Source organism: Cebidichthys violaceus, unplaced genomic scaffold, assembly GCF_023349555.1.
Source record: "Cebidichthys violaceus isolate CVI_PGR_0920_01 unplaced genomic scaffold, fCebVio1.0.p SCAF_6, whole genome shotgun sequence".
NCBI classification, from domain to species: Eukaryota; Metazoa; Chordata; class Actinopteri; order Perciformes; family Stichaeidae; genus Cebidichthys; species Cebidichthys violaceus.
Window position 1 is genome coordinate 1,208,079 of NW_027176816.1, and position 24,291 is coordinate 1,232,369.

Genomic DNA, 24,291 nt, shown 5'->3' on the forward strand with positions numbered 1-24,291 from the left:
TGCACACCAGTGGAATCGCAAAAAGAGAGATGATCTGCACCTTTTCATTCAAAAAAGAAAAAGAAAGAAAGAAAAAAAAAAAAGTACAATAAAGGCCTCAGCCATGAAATGTCTATGCAACACAATGTTCCCTCTGTTGAAAACATATTAAATTAGGGGAACCTAGACATTTTGAGCGTCTCTCTTTAATCTGTATATTGAACAAATTCTCCAAAAAGGGGAATGGAAAAATAATGGAGCAGTACAGTTCAAGTCTAGAGAGAAGAAAAATATACTTTTTAATGTGTTCAAGTATGACTTGATTGATTTATAATCAAGCACCAGGTAAGATGTTCTGGTCAGGGTTTGAAAAAAAAAAAAAAAAAAAGGAAGCTCCAATTGTGTGTACTTCCAAAAATATGTTTCAACCTTTTACCTTGGTGCCACTCTAGGTACTTTTGTCAGTGGTCCCATAGCGTTGGTTCGGGAAAGGGCCCGACGGGTCTCTCCTCTGAAGGCTGGACAGAGTGGGTAAGTGTTGGTACAGCATGGTTCTGCCCCCTGAGAAGACACCTTTAACGTTAACTCTACAAACTGCTAGGACACAACGTCGACGCACCATGAACCTCTGCTGAACCAGCTAACCCTAATACATACCCGCTCTTGGGTTGGCCAGTCCTCCGTGACTGGGGTTGGCCGGTGAGCCGTGATAGAGAGACGCCAGGTCACTGGGTGTGTAGGAGCGCAGAAGGTCCATCATGCTCCACTCGGCGTCCAAGCCTCCCCCGATAGCCGCAGACGTCGTCTTCAAAGAACCCAAGGTGTCACAAACTGTGGACGGAGCAGACATCTGTGGCGCGGTCTTCACACCTCTCCCCGACATGAGCAGCCTGTTGGACGCGTTCCCTCCCGGTCCTCTGAAGCCAGGCTTCTCCCCGGTGTCAGCCTCCCTGCCTTTAGGTACCGCGTACTTCAACCTCTTGCTGGAAGGCTCACCAAAATCCATCTGGGGGAGGCTCCCAAATCGGCTCGACAGGCACAGCCTGGCGGCGTCCGTGTGCCAAAGGACGCCGCTTCTCGCCGGGTAACTCCTCTCCCCGATCCCCAGTCTGTCTGGGGGGGCCGGTCGGTCCATGGTGTACTTGACCCCCGCGTTGGATTTCCTCATGAGCTCCGTGTATCTGCTGGAGGATTCCTGACTGGGATGCGTGTCCGCGGCAGGCGTGCAACGCTGGGTCTCTTCGACGACGGGTGCATGGACGGGGGACCTCTTCGGGGCATGCGGGGGTTTAATGGCCGTCTTTTCTTGCAGTTTTGCGGGTTGGGGGGGCGGGGACTTGGTTCGCCGAGGGTGGCGCCGGTCAATCATCGGAAGCGGAGTGACGTCTTTCCCTTCGAGCGCGGGGGGGCAACCCGTGTAACGTTTGTCTTTCAAACTGCCGAATCCATTCACTTTTGTCCCGTCTGACTTGTCTTTATGAGTGAGCTTTTTGTGCATTATCAGAACCTCTGGGTACATGGTTTTATACGCACAAAACGAACAGCCAATTGGAATTAATGCATTTCTGGGTTCCGCACCGGCGGGGATGGAGAGAGACACTTTTAAGGACAGATTTAATGGGGCCTCGGAGTTCTCGTCTTTTATCTCTTTCCTTTCCGTCTTCAGGTTAACAGGTTTGGGGCGCTTTACGACTACATCCTCAGTCAGGGAGTAAGCAGACGCGGCGATTAATTTCTCATACTCAGCGTTGCCGAGCTTGCTGCTACCTGTGCTGTCCTCTGGTGTTCCGTTGGTGCACGATCTGGTTCCAGGAACCCAGAGTTTGTTGGATCTATTTGGAGCCGGATGTTCATCGCCGTGTTTCCTATCGATGGGAGAGGGCGCCGAAGGCCCGGGTCTGCTGGGAATGTCGACGAAAGGTTTGTCCTTGTGACGGCGATCCAGGTGGTATTTCAGCGAAGTCTTCTGGGCCGCGGCGTAGTCGCAGTAAGCGCACTTGAACGGTTTTTCACCTGAAACCAAGCAAACGGTACAGTTAAGTAGATGCACAGTTTGCAAAAATGATAAGCCACAGGGTGTGGCTTGCTGTATACAGCGGAGGCACAGCAGTCTCGTATTCAGGAATGAGTCATTCAAGCCAAACGTGTTGGATATACCTGTGTGGGTCCTCAGATGAACTGTGAGGTAATAGCTGGATCGGAATGACTTGCCGCAGTAGCTGCAGGCTTTTGATCGGACTTTTGATCGATCAAAACCATCTTCACCTTTTTGAAAAAGACACAAATACATAAATGAATACATAGAAAGGAAAAGGACGAAATGTAAATCACAGAAATCACGTGTTATCCTCCCTCCCATCAGCAGAGGGAGCACTTTGTAACAGAGGGTTTTTTTTGTATTAAAAACATTTCTTTCAACTCCTGCATCACCACTAAGACCGTGTGGGAGTGAACCAGGAGCGCGTGATGAACCCTGAAGTTACCTGGACCCAGGTTTTCCGTCAGCGCCGCCTCCTCGAAGCCCTCCTCGCAGCCCTCCTCCGCCTGCTCCAGCGAGCCGGCTCTCGCCAGCTTCCCATCCACGGAGAAAGTTGGACTCTCTCCGCCGCCTCTCTCGCGCTTGTGGACCCTGGAGTGGAGCACCAACTGGTGGTAGGTCCTGAAGGTTCTCTGGCATTCCTCACAAGTGGTCGGCCTTACCGCGACTTTACTTTTCTGCATTATAGACCTCCGTCTCGGGGCCACGGCCGGCGGCTGAGCCCGGATCTCTCTCCCGAGGACCCCTTTTGTGGCTTTGTCTCCCTGTCCCTCACACCAGATGTGGCTCAACTCCTCCTTATCGGAGCCGCATTCTTCATTGTCTGTGCTGGCTTCCTGGCCAATGTCTTTAATATTATTCGGACCAACCGCTATCTTGCCCTTGGTAGCCAGTTGCCAGGCCTGATATGTGTTGAAGGGATCCAGCTGGGGGATCCATTTTGATGATCTCTCATGTTGCAAACTATTTCCTGTAGAAGGTTTAGCCATGAGGTTTAGACTGTGAAGAAATGTTTCCTGCTTGGCAAGGGGTTCGGTAGTGACGTCCATTTGCTCCTCGTCTTTATCTTTGTCCGGTTCCGCCTCTCGGTTGTGCACTTTGCTGTGTTCCGCCAGGCTGTCGTGGTCGGGGAAGAAGAACCCACACACCATGCACATTTTGTAAACGGTGACTACTGGTTCTGGAGCGAGGTCTTGGACCACGCCATTGACCGTGACTGGGGTCTCCAGATCTTGCTGGGCTTTGCTCTTCGCTCCCGGTTTAACGTGCATTTTCATGTGGTTCTTGAGGAACCACGGCTCTCTAAACCGCCGTCCGCAGACGTTGCAGCAGTACGTAAAGTAGTCCTTGTGCTTCCTCATGTGGGTCTCCAGGTCGGTGGCATCATGCGACACCTGACCGCACACAATGCAGCTGTGGACCTCTTCTTTGTCGGTGGGGAATTTGCTCGGTTTGGGCCAGGGTCGCTCCCCCGGGATCCTGAATTCTGCTTCAACTCGGAGCACGGCGGGTTCAAAGAAAGTGGTGGGGTGCTGCGTTAATACGTGGGGCCCCAGCTCGTCCTGATGAGTGAAAGTCTGGTCGCAGAACATGCACGACAGCGGTGCGCTTCCTCCAGGTTGCAACACGGCCTTTTCTGAGTAAATGCTGTGTGGTGTCATGCTACAGCCGGGTCCTGGTACGCTTGCATTGTTACTAATAAGAATATCTTGGGCAAGTCCATCTGGGCTCTCCACAAACGGTGGCAGCGAGTGAGTCGGCATGGTCCTCTGAAGGTGGAACAACAACAACAACGCTGTACACTCTGTCCAGATTAGGAACCTGGAAACAGTAGAGAAAACAAACAAAAAAAGAGTGTTTTTAGGCTTTGCTGAATGTTAAAAACAGGATTAGATAGCTGCTACCTCACTTGAGATACAAAGCTGTTAAAAACACACCACACAGAAACAGGAAATGTATCTTTTTTAGCAATCAACTGCATAGACAACTCATTTCCTCTCTGTACAGGCCATTAACAAAACATAAAGACAATAAAGAATTAGAAGAAGCATTATTTTTCTTAATTCTTAGTATCTAAATCTTAGCTTGTGTTAATCTGAATGCATCGGTTCATACCGTCATTCCAGCTCACATTTAAATATGCTTTTTTTGTTTAAAACAACATGAAGTCGTAAGCTACATTGTTTCAGAGTTAACAATAATAGTCACTATTAAATGTTAATGTACGGCGGTTGACTAGAAAGTATTTAAATACCACAACATTAAACGATCACTGTAGCATTTCAGCCTTCTGTTAACTTCACCACCATCTTGTTTCAAAAATCACACCTGAGGTCTGGAGAGCGTTTCATGGACTTTGTTTGATAGGCACTAAACAACATTTAACAACAGACAGCAGACAACCTCACATATAAACCTGTTCTGATGTTACACCGGCCCACAATCCTTTGCTGCCTCACGCGTCCCACAGTTACATGCTGTGCTCCAGGCATACACCTTTCTGTTTTACTTTTGTTTTGTGACCACTGGGACTACCTCCTTGTGGTCACAGTATCTCTCTCTCTCAGTATGAATGTATGATATAATAAACTATCACACTGTTAAGTTTAATTGGCACAAGGGTGGAGTGACTGGACCAGCAAGTTCAAAAGGAAATGAAAAGGAAGATTGTGACAACAAAGCACATACAAAAAAAACTGTAGAGTCACAATATTTATACATTCTTTCGTTTTTTTTACATTTACCAAAATACTTTATACAATATAGTGTTAAGGCTGAGCAATGTAGTTGATAATAAGTTACCCCCCCCCCCCCCCCCACCTCAATAATATAACCCACTTCTACTACTTATTGCCTAACTTTGCTTTAATTAGCATGTTTTAATGAACTTTCCATTTAATCCAGGTGAGCACATGCATCTGCCGACAATGACTCAGTGGGACTCGTTTGCTTTGAGTGAGGCGGCGTTAACGACAGACACTTTGTCATTCAAGCAGCAGCTCTCTGTACAATTAACGTTACGTTTGCACGTGAGGTGTGAGGTTGGGGGTGGGGGGGGTGCTCAAAGTTGAGTTAATTTCAAAGTCAATACGGCTTTTTAAACGGAGTGGTTATTACATTTCTATATGTGTATAATAAGCACAGCACGAGGGCTTGGGTGTTAACTTCTCTTGAACAATCAAATCGTGTCTGTTGGCGTTAAAGCGATGGATTCAAATCATATGAGTCATTTAAGTAACGTTACATCAACTACAACAACAACACGTCCCGAGAGCGATAACGTTAATTTCATGGCAACAGATTGGGGTTCAAAATCAACAATAACCACACTTGTGTGTACTTACGTCGCTGCTTATTGATTTGTTGGACGCCAGTTTTAAAAAAAAGTAACTTTAACAACACGGTAACGTTTACTCCTTTAAGTCCACACTCGCATTTCTAACGACACTACTTCTGTTGTCTCGACTTCGACCAAACTGTAGAAACTCACCAAACAATACCTTCCAACAGAGTTTCCGGATTATTAATGACACTGATACTACGGGCGAGCGAAGCAGTGTGTGTTGAGTTGCTTCTTCATTTCACGCACACACACACACACACACACACACACACACACACACACACACACACACACACACACACACACACACACACACACACACACACACACACACACACACACACACACACACACACACGCGTTTTACAGGAGGTGCACAGCTCACCTATTCAATTGTTTGAATGTGAATCATATTTTGTTCTACTTGGAGAGTCCTCACTGTGCAGCTGTTGAATTCTGACGCGCGCTCTCTATCTCTCTCGCTCTCCAGCGATTCTCAAGGGGGAAGATGGAGCGCGTGCACGACAACCCCCAAAAAACCCATAGGGCAGTCACGTGGTCCCGAATAACAGATAAAAGCATTTACGCATTATGTTGATACACGGCAATAAAAAAACAAAAAACAAAAACAATGCTTGAATGTATATGAACACATATACTAACATGTCTGTATGACGTCTTTTTTTAAGAGCCGTTTACTTACCAGTCACGTGAACAGCTTTGACAGTCTTTGCCATTGAATCACTGTCGTGTGTTTTTAAAACACCCAGGTTTACAATTCCATAACACCAACACAATCTAATATTTCGTTCTTCCTGTGTTTACGTCACTGCCTTTGGAACTCGCCTGTATAATAACGCGCATTAAATGCTACTTCAATACGGGTAAACTGTCACAGAGTGCGTTCCTAATGCTGATTAGAGCCAGAGGCTACACAACAACAACTGTTTCTGATGTAGTCGCAGTGCTGCACTCAGCCTACCTTTAAAGAAGTAGCCCTTCTTCTACGCTCTCACGTCATGCATCAGCTACCATGTGGAGATGGGGGAGGGGTGCCTCAAACTTTTCACAGTTACATGAGTTTTTTTTTTTTTGGTTTTGTTTGTTTTGTTGTTGAAGCAGAAGCAGGTTGGTTGACTCATGGCAAAATTCAAGCTTCTTCCCATTTATAAAACAAAAATAACTCAAAGCAGGCCGTTTTATATAGCTACAATTTACATGTGATGAAGCCATATACTTAATGCAAATGTATAATGTTTGAACTTTAAAAAAAAAGGGGGGATGCTTTCTCCTGTTGAAATAGGACACATCCAAACTTATAATACTATATTATATTAATCCTAATGCTAATGCTAAATGATGACAGGAATAATGGCGAGTAACTGTTTGGTTCTTTAAGAAGAATACACTGAGAGAACGAGATAAAGGACCATCACCTACAGTAGCACCCACTGGCTAATGTGAAGTTGCCTAACAGCCCCTCCTCCACCCTGAAACCCTTCCAAAGAGACACCAGGCGTTGATGGTAACTTAAATCCATACATTGTGCAATCAATGAGGATATTCAGTAGACTTCAGGGTGCACTCATTATTGAGACACAAACACCCTCCTATCCGCGAGGACGCAATGTCTGAAAAAAAAAAAAAAAAAACTTTATTAGTAACCACGTCCAGCAGAAGGAACAGTGAACAAAGAACAAACCCGTCTCTCAGACTAGGCTGGGTTATTGCCTTATCCTCCCTCTTGTATAGACTGTTTTGCCTATATATTAAAAGTTGCTTTGAAACCCTTGTTAACAAACAGGTCAGACCAATCCGGTGTCCTCTATATAAGGAAATCACAAGTAGATCTGCAGGTTTGGCAAGCAGACTTCACTTAATGCAGTAATGAATGGGATTATTGTGTACGTGCCAGATACCAATAAAGAGACTTTATGCCCATCGCATGTTAGCTAATGTTGTACATATAGTAAGAGCCATTACAATGTATGTTTCATCTGATTAAGCCTTGGCCTAAATAAGGTCTTTGAGTACCTGCAGTACAAACTAAAACCGTTGGTGTGTATGACTCAATAGCCTACATGTGCCGACCTAAATGAAAACATTTTCCTACCCCCTGCAATAACCTGATTCATTTTTTTTGGGGGGTATTCTTGCCTCACCCTGAGATCCTGTTACACAAACAAAGTCTCGTATGTTAATCAAAGGCACCACATGTGACACATAGAGGCCTCCCGCTCATTTCCTATTGTTCTGTGGCCACAAAGGCTCCGTGAAAGGCTATCAATCTGGAGAAACAGTCTGATGCCTCAGGATGATGAAATTGCCAGGAGATGTTATAGCCTATCATAAAAAAATAAAAAAAAAACTCTATATGGAGGCGGTGGCAGTTTGTGTTTAACCAGACAGATATTCTTTAACTGGATGGCAATTTCATCACGAGTTATATATTGCAATTTATTAATTAGCCTTAATTTTCCCAAGCAGTAAAGACAGCAACAAGTATGCAAACATTGTTTACTTTTAACTGATTTAATTAACTTTGTCATATTGTTTGACTTTATGCTAATGTAATTTCAAACTCTTTGATACAGATTGTATCTTTCAACAACAACAACAAAAAAAACCCCAAAAAAAAACATACACGTATGCATTCAAACCGAAAGCAGTTCACTTTAATTAAAGATAAAGAGAAGAAGAAAAAAACAAAATGCTTGAATGAATAATTATGTGACAGACAGCCTGATAGGAACTGGATCAGCGAATGTGGAAAGGCTGCGGTGGCTTCTTTTTGTCTTGGCGTGTCAGGAGCAGCTGACTGCATTGTTCTCTTCCAGATTCACAGCCTGCCTTCTTGCATAATCCCGGTGTCGCTCCTGAGAGACACTGATAATATATAATCTCCTTTCTCATTGCTATGTTTATTCAGTGCAACCAGCTGTTGTGTTTTTGATCATCAGGGAAATTTCATCAGTCACCCTAAAGCATTCCTTTTTTTTTTTGAGGTCTTCACATGTTTGACATATTTTGGCCTCTTTCTTGATGATACATTGAGAGAAAGGGTGAAAGTACAGCGTGTAACCGTGTTTGAGTGAAAGACTTTATTCCATTATGACCCATATGGACATAGTTACTCATATAAAACAAAAAACAAAAAAGAATATAATGGATCACCACACAAATAATACAATGAAGAAGAAACTTGGAACAGTCCCTTAAATAACTCATATTCATATTTAGACCGATTTTCTCTGTACACAGGGTTAAAATATGACATTTTTTTCAAAAACAAGATCAGTCCACACTGTAGTTACGACACAAATATTTCATCATGCCAATCCTAAACATACATATCCATAAGTTTAAGGTCAACCCTAAAATCGTTTGTGTTCCGGAGCGATATCTCCATAATACACATTCATGAAGAATAAACTTCCATAAGAAATCCATTTTGACCAATATTTACCACCGTCATACTGTTTCTGTAGCAGCGCAGTAAATTACGTTTTGAGGACCAGTCATCTTACGATTCTGTGTAGTTTATATCTCCCCAGTGCAACTGGCTGCAACACATTTTTCATGGACACACACCAAAAGAAAATGGAAGCTTTTAGTCTCAACACTACAATGTCTTTTTTTTTTTTCTTCTTTTTTTTTTTATCAACACACAGCTGACCATATCATCTTTCAGTGGCAGTTAAGACATGATCACATCACTGATTTGATTATTAAGCAAATGTTCCAACACACAACATTGAATAACAGTGAAGTTTCAGTCCTTTATAGCATTTGCATTATCAAACTACAGACACCTTTTGTCTCTCCAGCAGGATGTAACATTCCACTGAAAAGGCCCCCCCAAAAACAAACCCTAAAAGTCACTTGAGAGCATCTGCATTAGAATGCCTCCCCAGCACACACACACACACACACACACACACACACACACACACACACACACACCCGGCCCGTAGGACTTGCTGATCCACCCTCGGTTAGAGTGACTGACACTGGCCTGTAGAAGATCACTACCATTAATTTGTTCGGAATCTGCGATTACTGCCTTTCCCCACTGGTCCCCGGAGCCGTTTCACCCTAATGTTTCCTCACAGAACAGACCTGTTACTAGCGAGCGGTGCCGTGATGCACATTAGTGCTGACAGCAGGCCTCCTGTCAGGCCTCCCTGCCCACTGTTCCCTTGTTCCGCCCCCCTCCGAGTTCGGTGCATTCACACAGTCACATCCATTGTCCCGGGATGAACTGCAGCAACATGGTGGTCAAGCAGATCTTGTGCAGTGTGTACAATCTTTATGCACTGTTAAATCCATACCTGTAACTACTTTTTTTTTTTCTTCCATTTCAATAAGACCTCCAGCTCATCTCTGTCTGTGGTCGTACACAGAAGGGATTGACCAGATTGTACAGAAAAGCCTTCCCTTTAAACACTCTCGAGTCTGGCGCACTGCGTGTGGAGACATGCAGCTGTTACCGTCATCTGCACTGTTGTTTCTTTTGCGGAAAAAGGCTGAGTGAATTTCCTAACACCAGCGTGAAGACATCAGGAAGTGGTGGTGAGATGCATTGTGGGTAGTATCCAGTTTTTTCATTTTAAGAGAATGGTAATAAGTGGTGATTTTATGTGATGTGATGAGCACACACCAGTGATACTGTTGGCAAAAAGTCACACATTCCTTTTAGTTTGAAACGTCGCCAGAGAAGAAGACTGACAACGGACCACATGTCTTACACTGTGCAGGCAATACCTCACTTTTTCCCTCCTTAAGTGCCACGGCAATTACTTTGATGCACAATTTAAAATGATCACAACGATTATAGAGGGTAATGCAAGAAGAGTGCGTCTCATTGATAATAAAGGAGCAGCGTGAGTTATGCCTTCAGGGGCCGCGACTCATCACTTAATGGCGGCTGAATGGTGGGTCTCACACATTACTATCTAAAACACATCCTTCCAAAGACTGCACACTGTGTTATCCATCAGAGGAATTACATCATAAATGGTAATAGAATATTTGAGGGCCTCCTTTACCTGAAACATACAATTCCTTAGATCTTGTTTTACATCTTTTATCTCTAAGGTGTCTCATGGACTCTAAATGTAAATTAGTATTCAATAGTGACGTACAGCCGCCACCTCTCTGTCTGTCAACGTTACAAATGACGGCCTGCTCTGCGGTCACTTCTTTTTTTCTTTTTTTCTTTTTTTTCCGTCAGATAACTGTCACTCGTTTATCAGCCAACAAAATGGACACATAGATGACTAAGGCTTACAGTATTTTCTCTCTCTACACCCAACATAGCGAGGTGGGACTCATGTGCCACGCCCTATTAGCTCACAAATTTAGTGTTAAGTTGTGTGTATTCAAATAATTTGGACAGATGTCATATATGATTTTTGTCAAACTTGCTGAGCCAGATATCTATGCAGATGTTGCAACACCCAGTTATTGTTGATTAGGTTTCTCTGTTGCAGTTTACATGGATGAAGAACAAACGAATGGTGAACATGTTTATTCATTTTTCCAGGTAGCTGAAGTTACACATACATGCACACATACATATAGGCAAACAAAAGCATGATATTAATTGCACATAATGCCAAACACGAGTGATTGACGCTAAAAGACTTCCATTAAATTACTGCTGCAATCAAATGAAAAGCTAATCAACTGTGATTCACGACACCTTTTTTCCACCTCAGATGCATTTTTTTGAACTTACAGTCAGTTCCCCTCACAACAATAAAGATACATGACTGTTAACATATGTATGCAAGTGCTTTAGTCTACATAGCAAAGTTAAGAAAATCCATAAGTGCAGTTTGTTATACTAATAAGCTCCTCTTATTAGCTCTTTTCAGAGCTGTTAATGTTAATGTAATATAGATTTAAGTGCAATGTTATTTCGTATGAAGCTCTGCACTGCCACAGCTGCGTGATTTTTTTTTTTTTGGTGTGAACTGTAAAAATAGAACCTTTCTTTTTTAATGTTTTTGGACAAACAAATTGCTAAAAGCAATGCATTTTACCGTCTATTGCATGTATGTTAAGTCGCAAGAACAGAGAGTAGTCACATTTAAAGTCTGTAGAAAAGGTTTCACACTCATATTGCTATACTTGGGCATTTACATGACCCAAAAAATATTTATAGATATATATATATATATATCTCAACGACCTCACCTATGACCATTTCAAATCACCACTAGTTCAACTACCTGCTGTGCGTCTTTCTCACAACTTGCTTTTGCCAATCCAGTCACGTTTTTCTTGCATATTGTAACTTCTAAACAGTAACAAAAACAAAAAAATGTAGTTAAAGCAATTCAGTAAGAGATGAAAGGCAAATGAGACAGAGAGAGACATAAAGATTGAGTGTGAGCAAGAAGGAGAGGGGGCGTCTGTACAGGGGAGTCTTCAATGTTGGTTTTGGTTTCATTTGGCCTTCTCAGCTGCTGGAGCAACAGGGGCTGCCTCTGTCTGGATCCCGGCATCTGTCGAGTTTCGCTTCTGACCCTGCAATTTAAATAGGAAAGAAAAAAAAAAAAAAAAAGATCATTCCAACATCTACTGTACTAATCTTTTCTTTAAAAGACCCATGCGATCCATGCTAAATCTGAACACATATACAACCCATTAAATATGTATCTCCTGTAGAAGCTTTGTCCTTGATGCTAGTTGTGGGGAACATTATTAACTTGAGGGCTTTGTTTTTGTTTTGTATTTTTATAGCACCTCCTCATGTTCTCACTTGTATCGTTTCATTAAACTAAACTGCTTGCAGCACTGCACGGAATATGAGTCCTCTGATTCAAGTCAAATGTATTAACTGGAAGTTATTAAAACCAAAGTGGGCAAAAACAATTCACAAATTCAAAAATAGGGCCAACACCTCTACTTAATGAGTTGCTGCTGCCATCTAGTGGAGATAAAGCAACAACATATTGCCATACGCAGGGCCATTCAAGGTAAATCCAAATTAACAACCAGGCAACGTCTAGGGAAAAGTGACGCTCTCCGTACCAGAATTTTAAAGAAGTTCTTCTTCTCCGCTTTTTTGGGCGCATTGGCTGCATCGGCCACTGAAGCCGGTTTGTTTTCTACAGCCGCCTCTGATGACTTGGCTGCTGCTTTGGGTTCCTCCTTGGCTTTGATGGTCTCTGCGGCTGCAGCTGGGGCAGGGGTCGCCTTCTTGGGATCATCAGCCTGAAAGTGTTGCGTTGCGTAATGAAAAAACGGAGTTATTCCAGTGCTAGAGCTGTGCTCCACTCCACCCATGTAACATTCTAAGTGACATTAAGATGTGCCAGCTGTTAGGATCCAGGGTGTCTTAGTGACCGCAATATTATGAGGGATGTTTATAGAAGCACTGTTATGATTTTTAAGTATAATAACGAATGGAGAAAAATGCCTCTGCCAAAAAAGTTGTTTTAGAGCAGTTTTAATACCAGATGTATTTATGAAATTACTCTGGTTAATAATTCTCCAGAGGTAATTTTACTGTATTTACCACTCCAGTTGTTCTCCTGAGGAGCCGAACTCCACTTGTGGAGGCTGCCTGGACTTTTGTGGTCATGTGATCTAACAGTACCTCAAATTCACACGAATCTGTTACTTTATGTTTAGTAATTCTACCACAATTCATACTCAGAGATTTTCAGACATTTTAAAAACCCATGAAGGCTTTATGTGAACAGGTCCTTACTTTAGGCTTGAAGAGAGAAAAGAAGGCTGGTGTTGGGGCTGCTTTCTTTTCTTCCTGAACAGGCGGTGGCGGTTCTGGCTTTGCTGCGGCCTCCAAAGTGCCATCTTTTGAAGAATCCACCTTCTTTTATCAAAACGGCAGAGAAGAAAAATACATATGAGGTATTTACGCGTTAAAGGCAGGACCAGGATTGAAGCTGACAGAGTAAGGGCAGCAGCTGCCACCTGTGACGTGAAAGAAGAGGTAAAAGGGGAGGAAGAGTCCAGACAGGATCAGAGCAGAAAAGGAGGCTGAACTAATCTGATATGAACCAGACCCTGTAAGTGAAGAAGCCCGCAACATCATGCACAAAAGTAAATAATGTTATTGTCTGTAAGGGAAAAAAGACAAGAAAATAGGAAAGGGAATGTCTCCACTGAAGATTCCTCCTTTGAATGAATAGTTCGAAAAAAAAGTTTTTGCTTTATTGCCAATTAATGAGAAGATTTATACCATTTTTAATACCTTTTATATACTGTACGATGCAGGAGATGGTTAGCTTAGCTTTACATACAGAATAGAAACAGCTGGAAACAACTTGCCTGGCCCCGTCCAAAAGTACAACAGGATAAACTATATTTTCTCTGTTAATCCAACAAAATGAAAGTGGAAAGTAAAAAGAATATATAACATGTTAATTAGTGAGCTTTAAAGCTGCCAATAGGCAGATCTTGTTACCCTCGGATAGAGCCATGCTGTTAGCCAGACTGGGTGTTTCAAGCCTTTATGCTAAGCTAAGCTAACCAGCTGCTCTGCCTCATACTTAAAAGATACAGATGAGAGTGTTCTTCTCATCTAACTCTCGGCAAGAAAGCATATAAGCGCACATCCCAAAATGTTGAACGTTCTTAATTTACCTCAGCCTCTACCACAGGCTGTGGTACCTCTTCCACCATCTGCAGGAAAGGACAATTATTTGTCTTCCCATAAATTGAAATGCTGTATGAAATGCAATAAACCCTGGGCTGACTCATCTGTCGTGATGGAAATGTACCAGGTACAAAAATTGGTGATAAATCCTCTAAAAAATAAATGAGTCAAAACGTGAAAAAATAATGACTGCAAATGCCAAATTGCATGTGTGTTGACTGAAAGTAAATGAAAGATTATTTTTGGTTTAGCATAATATTTGGTACATCTGGTACAACATCATGTCAGAGGTGCCTGCAGAGCAAAGCAAATTAAGATTTAATATTCCCGAGCACTTTCTGCTGATTTACCTGCTCTTCTACAACTGGCTGTGCCACCTGCTCTGCTGTGTCATGGGGTTCAACATTACTTTCACTCTGAGCAGATGCAAATGAATAAGAACATGTCAGTTTTTTTAATCTATTTTTTTGCAATTGAGAACATGGTGATGTGATATAATCAGAGGATTATTCCACTCCCTAAAAATAGACCAAACCCCAAAATTAAGAACTCTCCTTTGATTTACCTTGATTTCTACAACAACTGCCTCTGGCACTTCCACTGGTGTCTCCTGCAGAGCAAAGCTACTTTTTTTATTCTGAAGAGATGCAAATTAAGATGGACACATGAAAATGCTGTAATTTACTGTATCTGGTTCGTGTGTTGTGACTACAGCTGTAACCAATTACAAGATGATTCAAAACAAGAATACCCTGAATACATCTGAGAAGATTGAGCATGCTCTCCAGTTTACCTGTACTTCTACAACTGGTTGTACCTCTACTTCTACTGCTGGTGGTGCATCCTTGTTTGTCTGCAGGACAGTGAGGGAATTCGTAGTGTTAGTAAAAGCCAACAAAAACAGAAAGCAAATGTCTTAGTTATGGAAAGCTTCACATGTTAGCATGACAACAAATGCTGACTAATATGAACTGGTTTCAAGGAATAATTTGGGAAATGTTTATATTTCGTCGAAGGTTGGATGAGCAGGTCAATACCACTCTCGTGACTGTGAGCTAAGTGTAGAGCTAAAGCCAGGAGGCGATAAGCTTAGCCTAGCATAAACACTGGAAGCAAAGGGAAACAGCTAGCCTGGCTAGTACACAACTAGCCTACACTTACTAGCGCCTGTGAAGTACCTTAATTATGTTGTAGCAAAAATTGAAGTGTAAAAATGACACGTTGTTTTGCCTGGCAACCTCAATGTGACATACAGATGACTTAGCAGCACAGACCAAACAAACAATGTGTTTATAAGTGAGCTTTGTGCTAAGCTAAGCTAATTGTCTCCTGATTCTAGCTCCATACTTAGCTTACAGAAATGAGAGAGGTATTGATCCTCTCATCTAACAAGATAAGTGTATTTCCCAAAATGGCAAACCATTTTTAATTCAATCAATCACTAATGCAATTTAAATGTTGGGAATATAACGTACCATGGAAATATGGACTGTGGTAGAAACAGATGACATGAGGCTTTTTTTTAACAGCGAAACCTTTTGACCGAAGTCACACTATTGCTATTGTTGCATGTCTAGCTGTAGAGTACAACACAAACCTGATTCGCCTGGATTAGGTTCAAAGCACATGTAACCTTACACAATTGCAGAAGGTTCCAATTTGGAAACAGCAAATTGTTCAGTTTCTGCCACCTCCAGACAAACCAGCTCTTGTTCAGTTAGTAACAGGATGAGCCATGGTCAGTTTGAGAATATAATAATGTGCCACTGTACCACTGCTGCAGACTTGGCCGGGGCTTTGGCTCCACTTGCTGAAGCACCCTTGTCTTTGGATGCCTTGACACCTACCAGTACCTCAAATTCACATACAGTATATTTCACACTAAGTTATGATCTGATTTCACTGTGGACCATGCACTCAGTGAAAGTCTACATGAATAACCACAACGATCTTGTCTTTTGCGAGCTCCAGTTTGCTGTTCATTTACCTTTGAACGGAAGAATTTGCCGAAAGAAACTTTGGCTTTCACTTTTGAGGGCTCGGGTTCCTTTGCAGCAGCTTTTGGTTCTTCTTTTGGTGTGGATTTGACAGGTTTGGCAGCTGGTTCTGCCTTGATTTCCAGTTTTGGTGGCTCTGGAGGAGGTGGCGGTGGGATAGACATTCCTTTGGGTGCTGCGGGCGGCTCAGATACTTGTGCGACCTATTCGAGAGAGAGCGGGTGTTAAAGTAATGCTTTGGAAAGCAAATGCATTTTACACAAAGACATTTTTAGGTTAGGTATGATAAGATAAATGCAAAGCAGTGATCAATTCAGTTTATCAACTAAGTATTCATCCACCACAGACTATTAAAAAATGAATTAGTATGTACAATGCAGCATTAGAAAATAAAGCAGAGTTTCTGGAAGTAAACTGAATCCAACGGTAAACATATGCTTTCTAGGGAAATAAAAACTAATTAAAACACTTTATGGGCATTGTGCTCACAGTAGTGGTTGCCGCTGGTTGGTTCTCCTTCTGGGACTATTTGGCAACAGAAAAAAGGAAGCAGTTAGAGAAATAAACTTAAACTGAAGCAAAAAAAAAAAAAGGTCTGCAAAAAAGCGTGTCTATATAATGTGGAGAACCTATTGTTTTTTTTGGAATCAAGAGATATTAGACGCAAATGTCTGCCAGCTATGTAGCAAAAGCAGCATTCAACACACAATCAATATACTGTATAATTACTGAGTTCACTGATTCGGCTTTGTTAACCAAAATAATCATGATATTAAACTGGATATTAGAAGGAAAACAAAGAAAATGAAAACTGTTCTGAAGAATCCCTCGGTGGTACAGTCACAATGAATGAATCATTTAACATGGTTGTGATGTATTGTTTCATAAACGTCTGGTCACCTGGTCTTTTGTGGCATCAGCAGTAGCTGTTTCCTTTTTGGTTACTTTGACAGTCACCTGTGTAACAAGGAAAGAACAATTAACTGTCTTCAATCACTTGTATTCATGCCAGACATCAAAATAAGACGACAATGCCCGCCTTCAAATGTTAAACCTTAATTTCACATGGCTGCAGTGTAAAACAGAGTCAGTGTGAATACTGTAGCTGATGTAACAAGAACAGAAAAATAATGATTTTGATAAAACAGAAGGCTTTCATGAATGCAGACATAGGCCTTTATGATAAGCTAACTGAGGCCCACTGAGGCCCCTGACAGAGCACATACAGTACATGCGCTGTCATTGTGACAGCCATTGTGCTCCGGAGATGGCGTAGGCCTGCCCTCGCTCTATCTTCACAAATCTCAACTTCCAACTGCACAGGCCTCCCTTGTGAGCTCACACTATGGGTTGAACAATAGGCCACCACATTCCCGCATGTTCAGAGACTTGATTAGCATGGGGCTAGTGCAATGGTAACTCTTTAAAACGGCATGAATCCAAAAGACAGCACTATGAAGAGGAAATACAATAGCTGCTTTATGTGGGCTTTTCCAACAGGCACTGTAATCATGGCAGATTTTTGTCATGGACACCTTTGCTGCCGTGAAAGTCGCTTTTTCATATACTTCAACAATAAGAGGACTTACCGTTTAAATTTAAACACAACATCTTCACTGTTTAATTTGTTATATCTTTTTTTTATCAGACAAATTACCAAAATTTCTGCAGTAAAAATAAAAAACACTCATTAACTTCATTTTTGTATAATATTTGGCGATAACAAGGGTGGATATGTTTTTTTTCTTCACTTTTGATTAAAGCAATTCTTCAATGTATTTCATCCCAAGCAGTCTAATTTCACAAGCAATTAGAAATATCAAGTGCATATAAACCACACTTAATTTCTCAAATCGTGTCACTTACTAGTGATTTGAAGAAGTTCATAACTGGAATCTTTTCTGGCTTACTGTCCTCCACAGGTTGACTGTTCCCGTTGTCAGATTCAGGAGCTTTTTCTCCCTCTGGACCCAAGTCTAGAGTCACACTCTCTGGCTCCGTCAATGATTCGGACTCCTGCTTTAGGTTAGCTGTCTCCTATACACCATCACAAAGAATTAGCCTTTGAGAATTACGTTAGAGCAGCGTAGCTGATAATGCAAGCAGTGAGTGTGTTAATCGCAGCATTGAGATGGGAGTGCACAATTCCAACCATGCCTCTGCCTACTCGGGGCATTGTCAACAATCAGCCTTTTATTAATGTGTGTGTCCCACCCCTCACTCATTGATATTCAACAATGTGTGAGAGTTTTGCACGGAGAAATGTCAGGAAACTCAAATACCTTGCTGTGTTTTGATGGTGGGTTATCTTTTGAATACAACACTGACTAATGATCTGATTTTAAGATCATTAGTAAATCTGTTCACTTCCACGTTCCTTCAGCGTCAACTGATTCAAATTTCAAATTCCTTGTTTATACAAAGTCATTACTACCCTTATTTTTTGGAAAGCAGGTATTATTTGTTACTTAACATCCACCAAAATAATGCAAAGAGATAATGAACAAAATCATGAATGATTTAAGACGTTTTCATTTTTGATTTTATTGGAAAATGTTTCGGCACATGTGTTGATGATATATAAAAAACAGAGGCCCTTTGCATTATGATAAAACACAAATCATTTGACAATCAAGTTACAATTACTACCACATATCATTAAACAAATGATATCCTGGAGGCAGACCAATCAATTTCAAAACAAAAGTTCAGACAATTTCTTCAACGTTTTACTGCTGTTCTGGCTTTGGGGCGACATGAATAGTAACAGTAATACCGTATCCCAGCGAAGATAGAGTTAAACCATCAAGCCCATGTGTTGGTTCTTCAACAACTGATATACAAGCTGACTGCAACCTGACGGCTAAAGCTTCCATGTCTGTTCTTGTGACACTTTGTGAGTCCGGTGTTGAATCTGTTGAGTTCACACTTGATTCATTCTCTGCCTCCTCTTCAGTCTCTCCCGCTACGATGACCGCTGGTGCTACCTCCTCTGAAGCCACAAGGCTACATTCAGCTGTAGCAACATCTTCTGTAATGATTTCTTCCACAATGGCCTCAAGAACAGCATCAACATCTGAAGTGGCATTCTGAGAGTCTTCAGAGCTCTCCTCAACGGCAGAATGATCTGTTTCATACATTATCTCTTTCGTAACTTCACCGACGAGGCTCGAACTCTCCTCCACAGGATCCTCAGAAACAACACGATTGGAATCAGTTGGCCCTTCGGCTGGGGCGACGTTCTCGTCTTTGAGTTCCTCTTGGACTGAAACGCAAGGCTCAGGCTCTTCTGTGGCGTCCGTCGGTGGCACATCTGCACGTTCCTCACTTACGTTTGTGGCATCGTCCTCAACACTTTCTGGCACTGCTTCAATTTCATTTGATAAAAGCCCTACAGCGTCTTCATTCGTCTCGCCAGCGACCGTCTCAACTAGCTCCTCTGGAATAGCAACGCTTGCTTCTCGTTCTCCAGAAAGGGTTCCAGAAACACAAGTTGTTGCAGTGATCACCTCGTCTTCCACGAGGAAGCCATTATTCACTGCAGTCCCCTGAGGAGTGATGTTACTAGATTCAAATTCTTGAGAGAGGGCATTGGATGCTGCCTCCAGTGTCAACTCAGCATCGACAAATACAGGACTTGGTTCTGCTTCTTCATATCTTTCTGGTCTCACATCAGCGATCACATCTTCACCAACCTCCACCCTCTCCGGAGTAGTACAATCTTCAGGAATAGACTCAGGCTTGACTGCATCATCAGGAGAGCTTAAAGTATCTTCAGGAAGCTCTTCAATGATGAGCGCAACAGCATCATCAGCAGTGACCTCTTCATGGGCAGATTCCACCTTAACTAGAAGTAGTGTCACAGGAGGGACAGGAAGTTCCTCTACAGGCACGTCTTGGTTTGCAGGTGTGGGATCCGGCTCCTCACAAACAACCTCAGAGATTGCCTCCATCAGCGTAGTTGCTGAGGAAGGAACGCCATTTGCTTCCTGGGCCTCAGGAGTGACGGCATTAGACTGAGGTCGAGCTGTTTCACTCAGCACTACATCGACTGACATGTCTCCTGCTCCTTCACCATTGTCTTCAGTAATTACTTCATCTGCAATTGGCACTGATGTGTTCACAGCAGCAAAGCCAATGGATTGAGGTACAGCTGCGAAAACTGCCTTAACACAATCTGCCACCACTGTAGGAAGGCTGTAATAGACCTCCAATGGCAAAGTTTCTTCAATATAAGTTTCCTCCGCAACTATTTCATCTTCAATAATGAGTTCTTTTTGGTTAGAATCTGGTTCTGCAGCGATGTCTGGCTCAGTTCCGTCACGCTCAGTTCCGTCACGCCCAGTCACGCTCTCTTCTTCATGATCATAGTTTTTATTGTCAGTGGCTTCCACCCGTTCCGTTCTGAACCCTATATTCTGATACACAATGCTCTCCATGACCACTTCCTCATTGATGATCACAGCTGTCTGGTTGTCCACGGGCTCCGCGTTTGCAGTTTCCTCAACAAGCTCCTCAGCAATGACACAGGCCGACTCATTCGGAGGATCTTCTTTACTTGCTGCGGTCTCCATGCGGATTGCTTCTTCAACCGGGCCCTCGGTATCGGTGGTTGTGTCATCGTCATCCTTCCCAGTTTGGGTTGAAATATCTGCTTCGATTACTCTGTCTGTTTGTGTTGATCTTTCAGCTTTTCCACGTGGACGTTCAAAGTTCTCTCGGTGCACAGCGACGATCACGGTGGCCGCTTCCACTCCACTTGAGGTTGACTCCTTTATTATGAAAATTAACATTTGTGTTTAAATAAAATACAGTTGTTTTCTTTATTCCTGGGACACATATGACAACCATGTGCTTGATCACATTGTGACTGAGACAGCAGATCAGTTCTATCAGTAAAGGAATTATTTTGTAATTACAGAAATTATTTCTTTCTTTCAGTTTGTTTATGTACGACTGAAAGTAGCTTACTTGACTGGCTAAATCTATGTGAGGCAATTTGGCATGCAGATTGTTCTACAGATTCGAAAACATTAAAAAAATAAGACTGGCATTATTCTATATTACCCTAAGTGTGAACAAAACCAACAATGCAGTCCCTTTACTCAACAGGGCTAAATTCTCTACCCTCCTATGTATCTATGACACTTTTTGGGCTCAAAAATATACAGTTTAATTTTTTAGGAAAGGGCTAAATCATTTTCTAAAAGTGCTGGGCACTGTTGTGTTTTTAGGAAATATGACTCAAACAGGAGTAAATATTGAATTTGTTGAGGACTTTTTCAGTTGTGGATAAACACACATTTGTCAGTAGGACAATGAGTGAGTCAAAATAAACTACACTAATCCACAATAAAGGAGCATGTCACGCAGTGCAGCAGTGTGACCATTTTAGTTTTTGATCATCTTGAACAACATTGCAGCCCTGTGACACAGAAGAATACGATATATCAGGTTTTGGCAACACAGACGACACTTGTGTCTTTTCATGGGATTTGTTGACAATGAGAAGAATATAGAATTTCACCTTTGACAACAAACGTGAAAAGTGCACTCACCGTCTGTGGAGCGGTGGCAGGAAGACAAACATCCGTTTGGTCTTCATTACTTTCCTTGACCTCTTCCTTCAGGACGGTGGTTTCAAGGATATCAGAAATATCTAAAGGGTCTGATTCGACAATCACAAAATCATTTGATTCAGTGGCAAGGTTTAAAGAGAAGGACTTGCTATTTTGCTGGACTGTGGTCTCACCGTTTACTGCAAAAAAAAGAAAAAAAAAGAATCCATTATAAGACAATGTGAATTAAATTGTTGCCCCACGGCAACAAATTTCAAAATATAAGATTGGATTCCAATGTTTGGAACCTGTAATTACCAAACTAGCAGAAGAAAATAGTGTATAAATCAAAATATGTAATAGTTCTTTAAATTGTCAAAATGTTACTGACTTGGGACTATGTTCGGATTTCTGTAATGTGAAGTCCGTGTTGCAATAATTCGTCTTATCTAATAATTACTCATGTGTGTACATCTGCTTTCCCAAAGAAAGTCACAGCTGCCACCACTAGTACATATCAATGCTGATTTTCAATGTTAAGCTCTTTGCATGCAACATTAACCTCAGGCACGATATCTCAGCGTGCAATGCTCCACGAAGTCAACATGGGCTAAGTGACATTATCATTATCTCCAGCGTCAACATTAGCTCTTCGACAAAGACAGGTCCCAGTGGGAATCCTGCAGCACCATCGTCACCGCAAAGACACATAACCACACCATGACAGGACAAATAGAGGCTCCTACTGTCTGGGACTACGCCTATAGTTTACATTGGAAGTCTCAAGACAGAGGCCAGCTGTGAGTCACTGTGTTGACAGGGCATTATAAAAGTCCAAAGGACTAATCCAACACACACACATAAAAAGATCTGCTGATGTACAGTGTTTTCCCACAGAGCAAGAGACAATGAAACAGATAACAGAATAAAGATTAGCAAAAACAAATCTTTCTCTCATCTTTGGATTCTCTTAGAGAAAAAAAAATATGACAGCGACACTGTATACGTGTCGCCACTATTTCACAGTTAAATCATTATCGTGTTTTACCGTTCAATTATTTATCTTAACGAGAAGCAATAAAAAAACATATACTCATGCACTCACCAGCAATCTCCACACCATTCGATGAGATGTTCGCAGAGATGCCGTTCGCTGATCCATTTCCATGCTTCTCCTCAGGAATTGTCCCATTCTGTAAAAGATAATAAAGAAATATGGGCCTGTGTTAGCTCCACAGCTCATACGACAGTATCTACAGAGGGTTGAAATTCAACAGAAATATTGGTTTTGACTGTAAATGAGCCCCTGACCGATCCAGCATTTTGAAAAAAATTGGGGCTTCACACCATCGGTTCAAGAAGCAACTAGTATACATTTTTCCATGTGAATCTCACCACTGATTTAGAAGTTATGTATACTACAGCTATAGCCTCACAGCTTTGTTGTGTAACTTCTAGTAGAATGTTACCTTGTCCACCAGCTCGTTGTCCTTGGAGTGCTCGTTTCCCATGTTTTTTTTTCCCAGTAGAGACCTACAGACACAGGCTTTTATAACACAGACTCAACTGAAACAAACAGAAATATAGTTTTGTTATGTTGCACAAATCAGCAAATATACACGGGAAATAATGACAAATGTCTTTCTGCGTGAATAAAGAATTTGCACATCTGTTCACACAGTAGTTTGGCATCTTCTTAACATCAGTATCATTCAAATATCTTACCTTGTTACACCTCTGTAAGTCAAGCAAGTGATATCCTCCTTCAGAAAAATAAATATGGAAAGAGTCTGTCACTCTGTCAGAGAGATGCCCTTGCTGTTCCTTTTCAACTGTGTATATAAGCTGTTGGTAACAGCCTATATACACAGTCGGTGTACTTAAAAAATGGGTGGGACTGTTTTTAAGTAATCAATTGATTTCCTCCAGTAAAAAGCCCAACAGAGTGTTGGTGCTCTTTAATAAGCTTATGGTAATCTCACTGTGAATTCTCTGAATATTCCCCAACATGATAACAATGTAGTTACACTCTAATCAATCACACTATGGTAACGCGTCACATTTTTGTTGACAAATGGGAAGTAACAGGATGTGCATTAAGGATATTGGTCCTGGCACACTTCCACACTGCCAAAACAAAAATAAATATGTTTGCTCTGACAACCCTGTTGTGAAGGGAAAACTTTAAGCATGTCGTCATTCAGGTCTTGACGTGAATGACGATGAGCAGTATCTATTTATTTATCTGTGAAGTATTTCTTTGATATTATTTGAGAAAAAAGCTTTTTGATTGGCAAAGATCAGCTATCTGCTTTATTATCACAGTTAATCAAGAAGCACAAAGAGCTCTGTAATGAAATCATCCGTCTTTAAAGACGTTCACTTGGTGCTATTTAAATGTCTTTGAGGGCCTTCCAATACATCGATACAAACAGGCCTGTCTGAGACGACTTCAGGGATCAAAGACCAACTGAATTTAGTCCATCAACTGATTACTCCCTTCTTTTATTATTCTCATCATTTGCTTTGTTTACTACTTTTGAGAATAAATGCGCTGTGATCATGTTGACAAAAGCCTCTTTATGCAAATCAACCGAACGTGTCTGAGCGTGTTTTGCCACAAACATATTCATCTTAAAAAGAACTTCAAATGTGCAGTAGCCTATTTATTGAATTTATTATGACAAGGCTTGGAATCCATGAACACAATGTCTCAATTGTAGCCTATATGGCGTGCACATTGA

General features: G+C 41.8%; 2 protein-coding genes across 11 annotated transcripts; both read right to left on the reverse strand.

Moving 5' to 3' along the window:
- Positions 1-358: 358 nt before the first annotated feature.
- znf217 (zinc finger protein 217) lies at positions 359-6,288 on the reverse strand. Of its 2 annotated transcripts, none has more exons than XM_068733740.1 (5): positions 6,064-6,288; positions 2,463-3,838; positions 2,137-2,244; positions 637-1,992; positions 359-540 (listed from the first exon to the last, which is right to left on the reverse strand). In XM_068733740.1, the coding sequence occupies exons 2-5, from the start codon at positions 3,778-3,780 to the stop codon at positions 428-430; spliced, it is 2,895 nt and encodes a 964-aa protein (XP_068589841.1). In that variant the 5' UTR covers positions 3,781-3,838; positions 6,064-6,288; the 3' UTR covers positions 359-427. The 2 variants fall into 2 exon arrangements, with proteins under 2 accessions (XP_068589841.1, XP_068589842.1); XM_068733741.1 differs by lacking the exon at positions 6,064-6,288 and adding an exon at positions 5,508-5,577.
- A 4,587-nt stretch (positions 6,289-10,875) lies between these two features.
- Positions 10,876-23,540, reverse strand: bcas1 (brain enriched myelin associated protein 1). 9 transcript variants are annotated; one of them, XM_068733508.1, is made up of 16 exons: positions 23,273-23,539; positions 23,017-23,080; positions 22,653-22,740; positions 21,548-21,657; positions 17,856-18,026; positions 16,890-16,946; positions 16,479-16,514; positions 15,980-16,192; positions 14,786-14,845; positions 14,558-14,602; positions 14,343-14,408; positions 13,980-14,018; positions 13,084-13,206; positions 12,889-12,969; positions 12,402-12,584; positions 10,876-11,894 (listed from the first exon to the last, which is right to left on the reverse strand). In XM_068733508.1, the coding sequence occupies exons 2-16, from the start codon at positions 23,056-23,058 to the stop codon at positions 11,814-11,816; spliced, it is 1,395 nt and encodes a 464-aa protein (XP_068589609.1). In that variant the 5' UTR covers positions 23,059-23,080; positions 23,273-23,539; the 3' UTR covers positions 10,876-11,813. The 9 variants fall into 9 exon arrangements, with proteins under 9 accessions (XP_068589609.1, XP_068589610.1, XP_068589608.1 ...); XM_068733509.1 differs by having other exon boundaries at positions 23,017-23,093; XM_068733507.1 differs by having other exon boundaries at positions 23,017-23,113.
- Between the last annotated feature and the right edge of the window lie 751 nt (positions 23,541-24,291).

Coding starts and splice junctions, on each gene's coding strand:
- znf217 (XM_068733740.1), bottom strand. CDS start 3,780: ATGCCGACTCACTCGCTGCCACCGTTTGTGGAGAGCCCAGATGGACTT. Junction 1,993..2,136: donor TCATCTGAGGACCCACACAG/GTATATCCAACA, acceptor GCTTGGTTTCAG/GTGAAAAACCGTTCAAGTGC. Junction 541..636: donor ACTGGCCAACCCAAGAGCGG/GTATGTATTAGG, acceptor GTGTCTTCTCAG/GGGGCAGAACCATGCTGTAC.
- bcas1 (XM_068733508.1), bottom strand. CDS start 23,058: ATGGGAAACGAGCACTCCAAGGACAACGAGCTGGTGGACAAG. Junction 16,193..16,478: donor AACCAGCGGCAACCACTACT/GTGAGCACAATG, acceptor TCTCTCGAATAG/GTCGCACAAGTATCTGAGCC. Junction 12,970..13,083: donor TTTCTCTCTTCAAGCCTAAA/GTAAGGACCTGT, acceptor TGTGAATTTGAG/GTACTGTTAGATCACATGAC.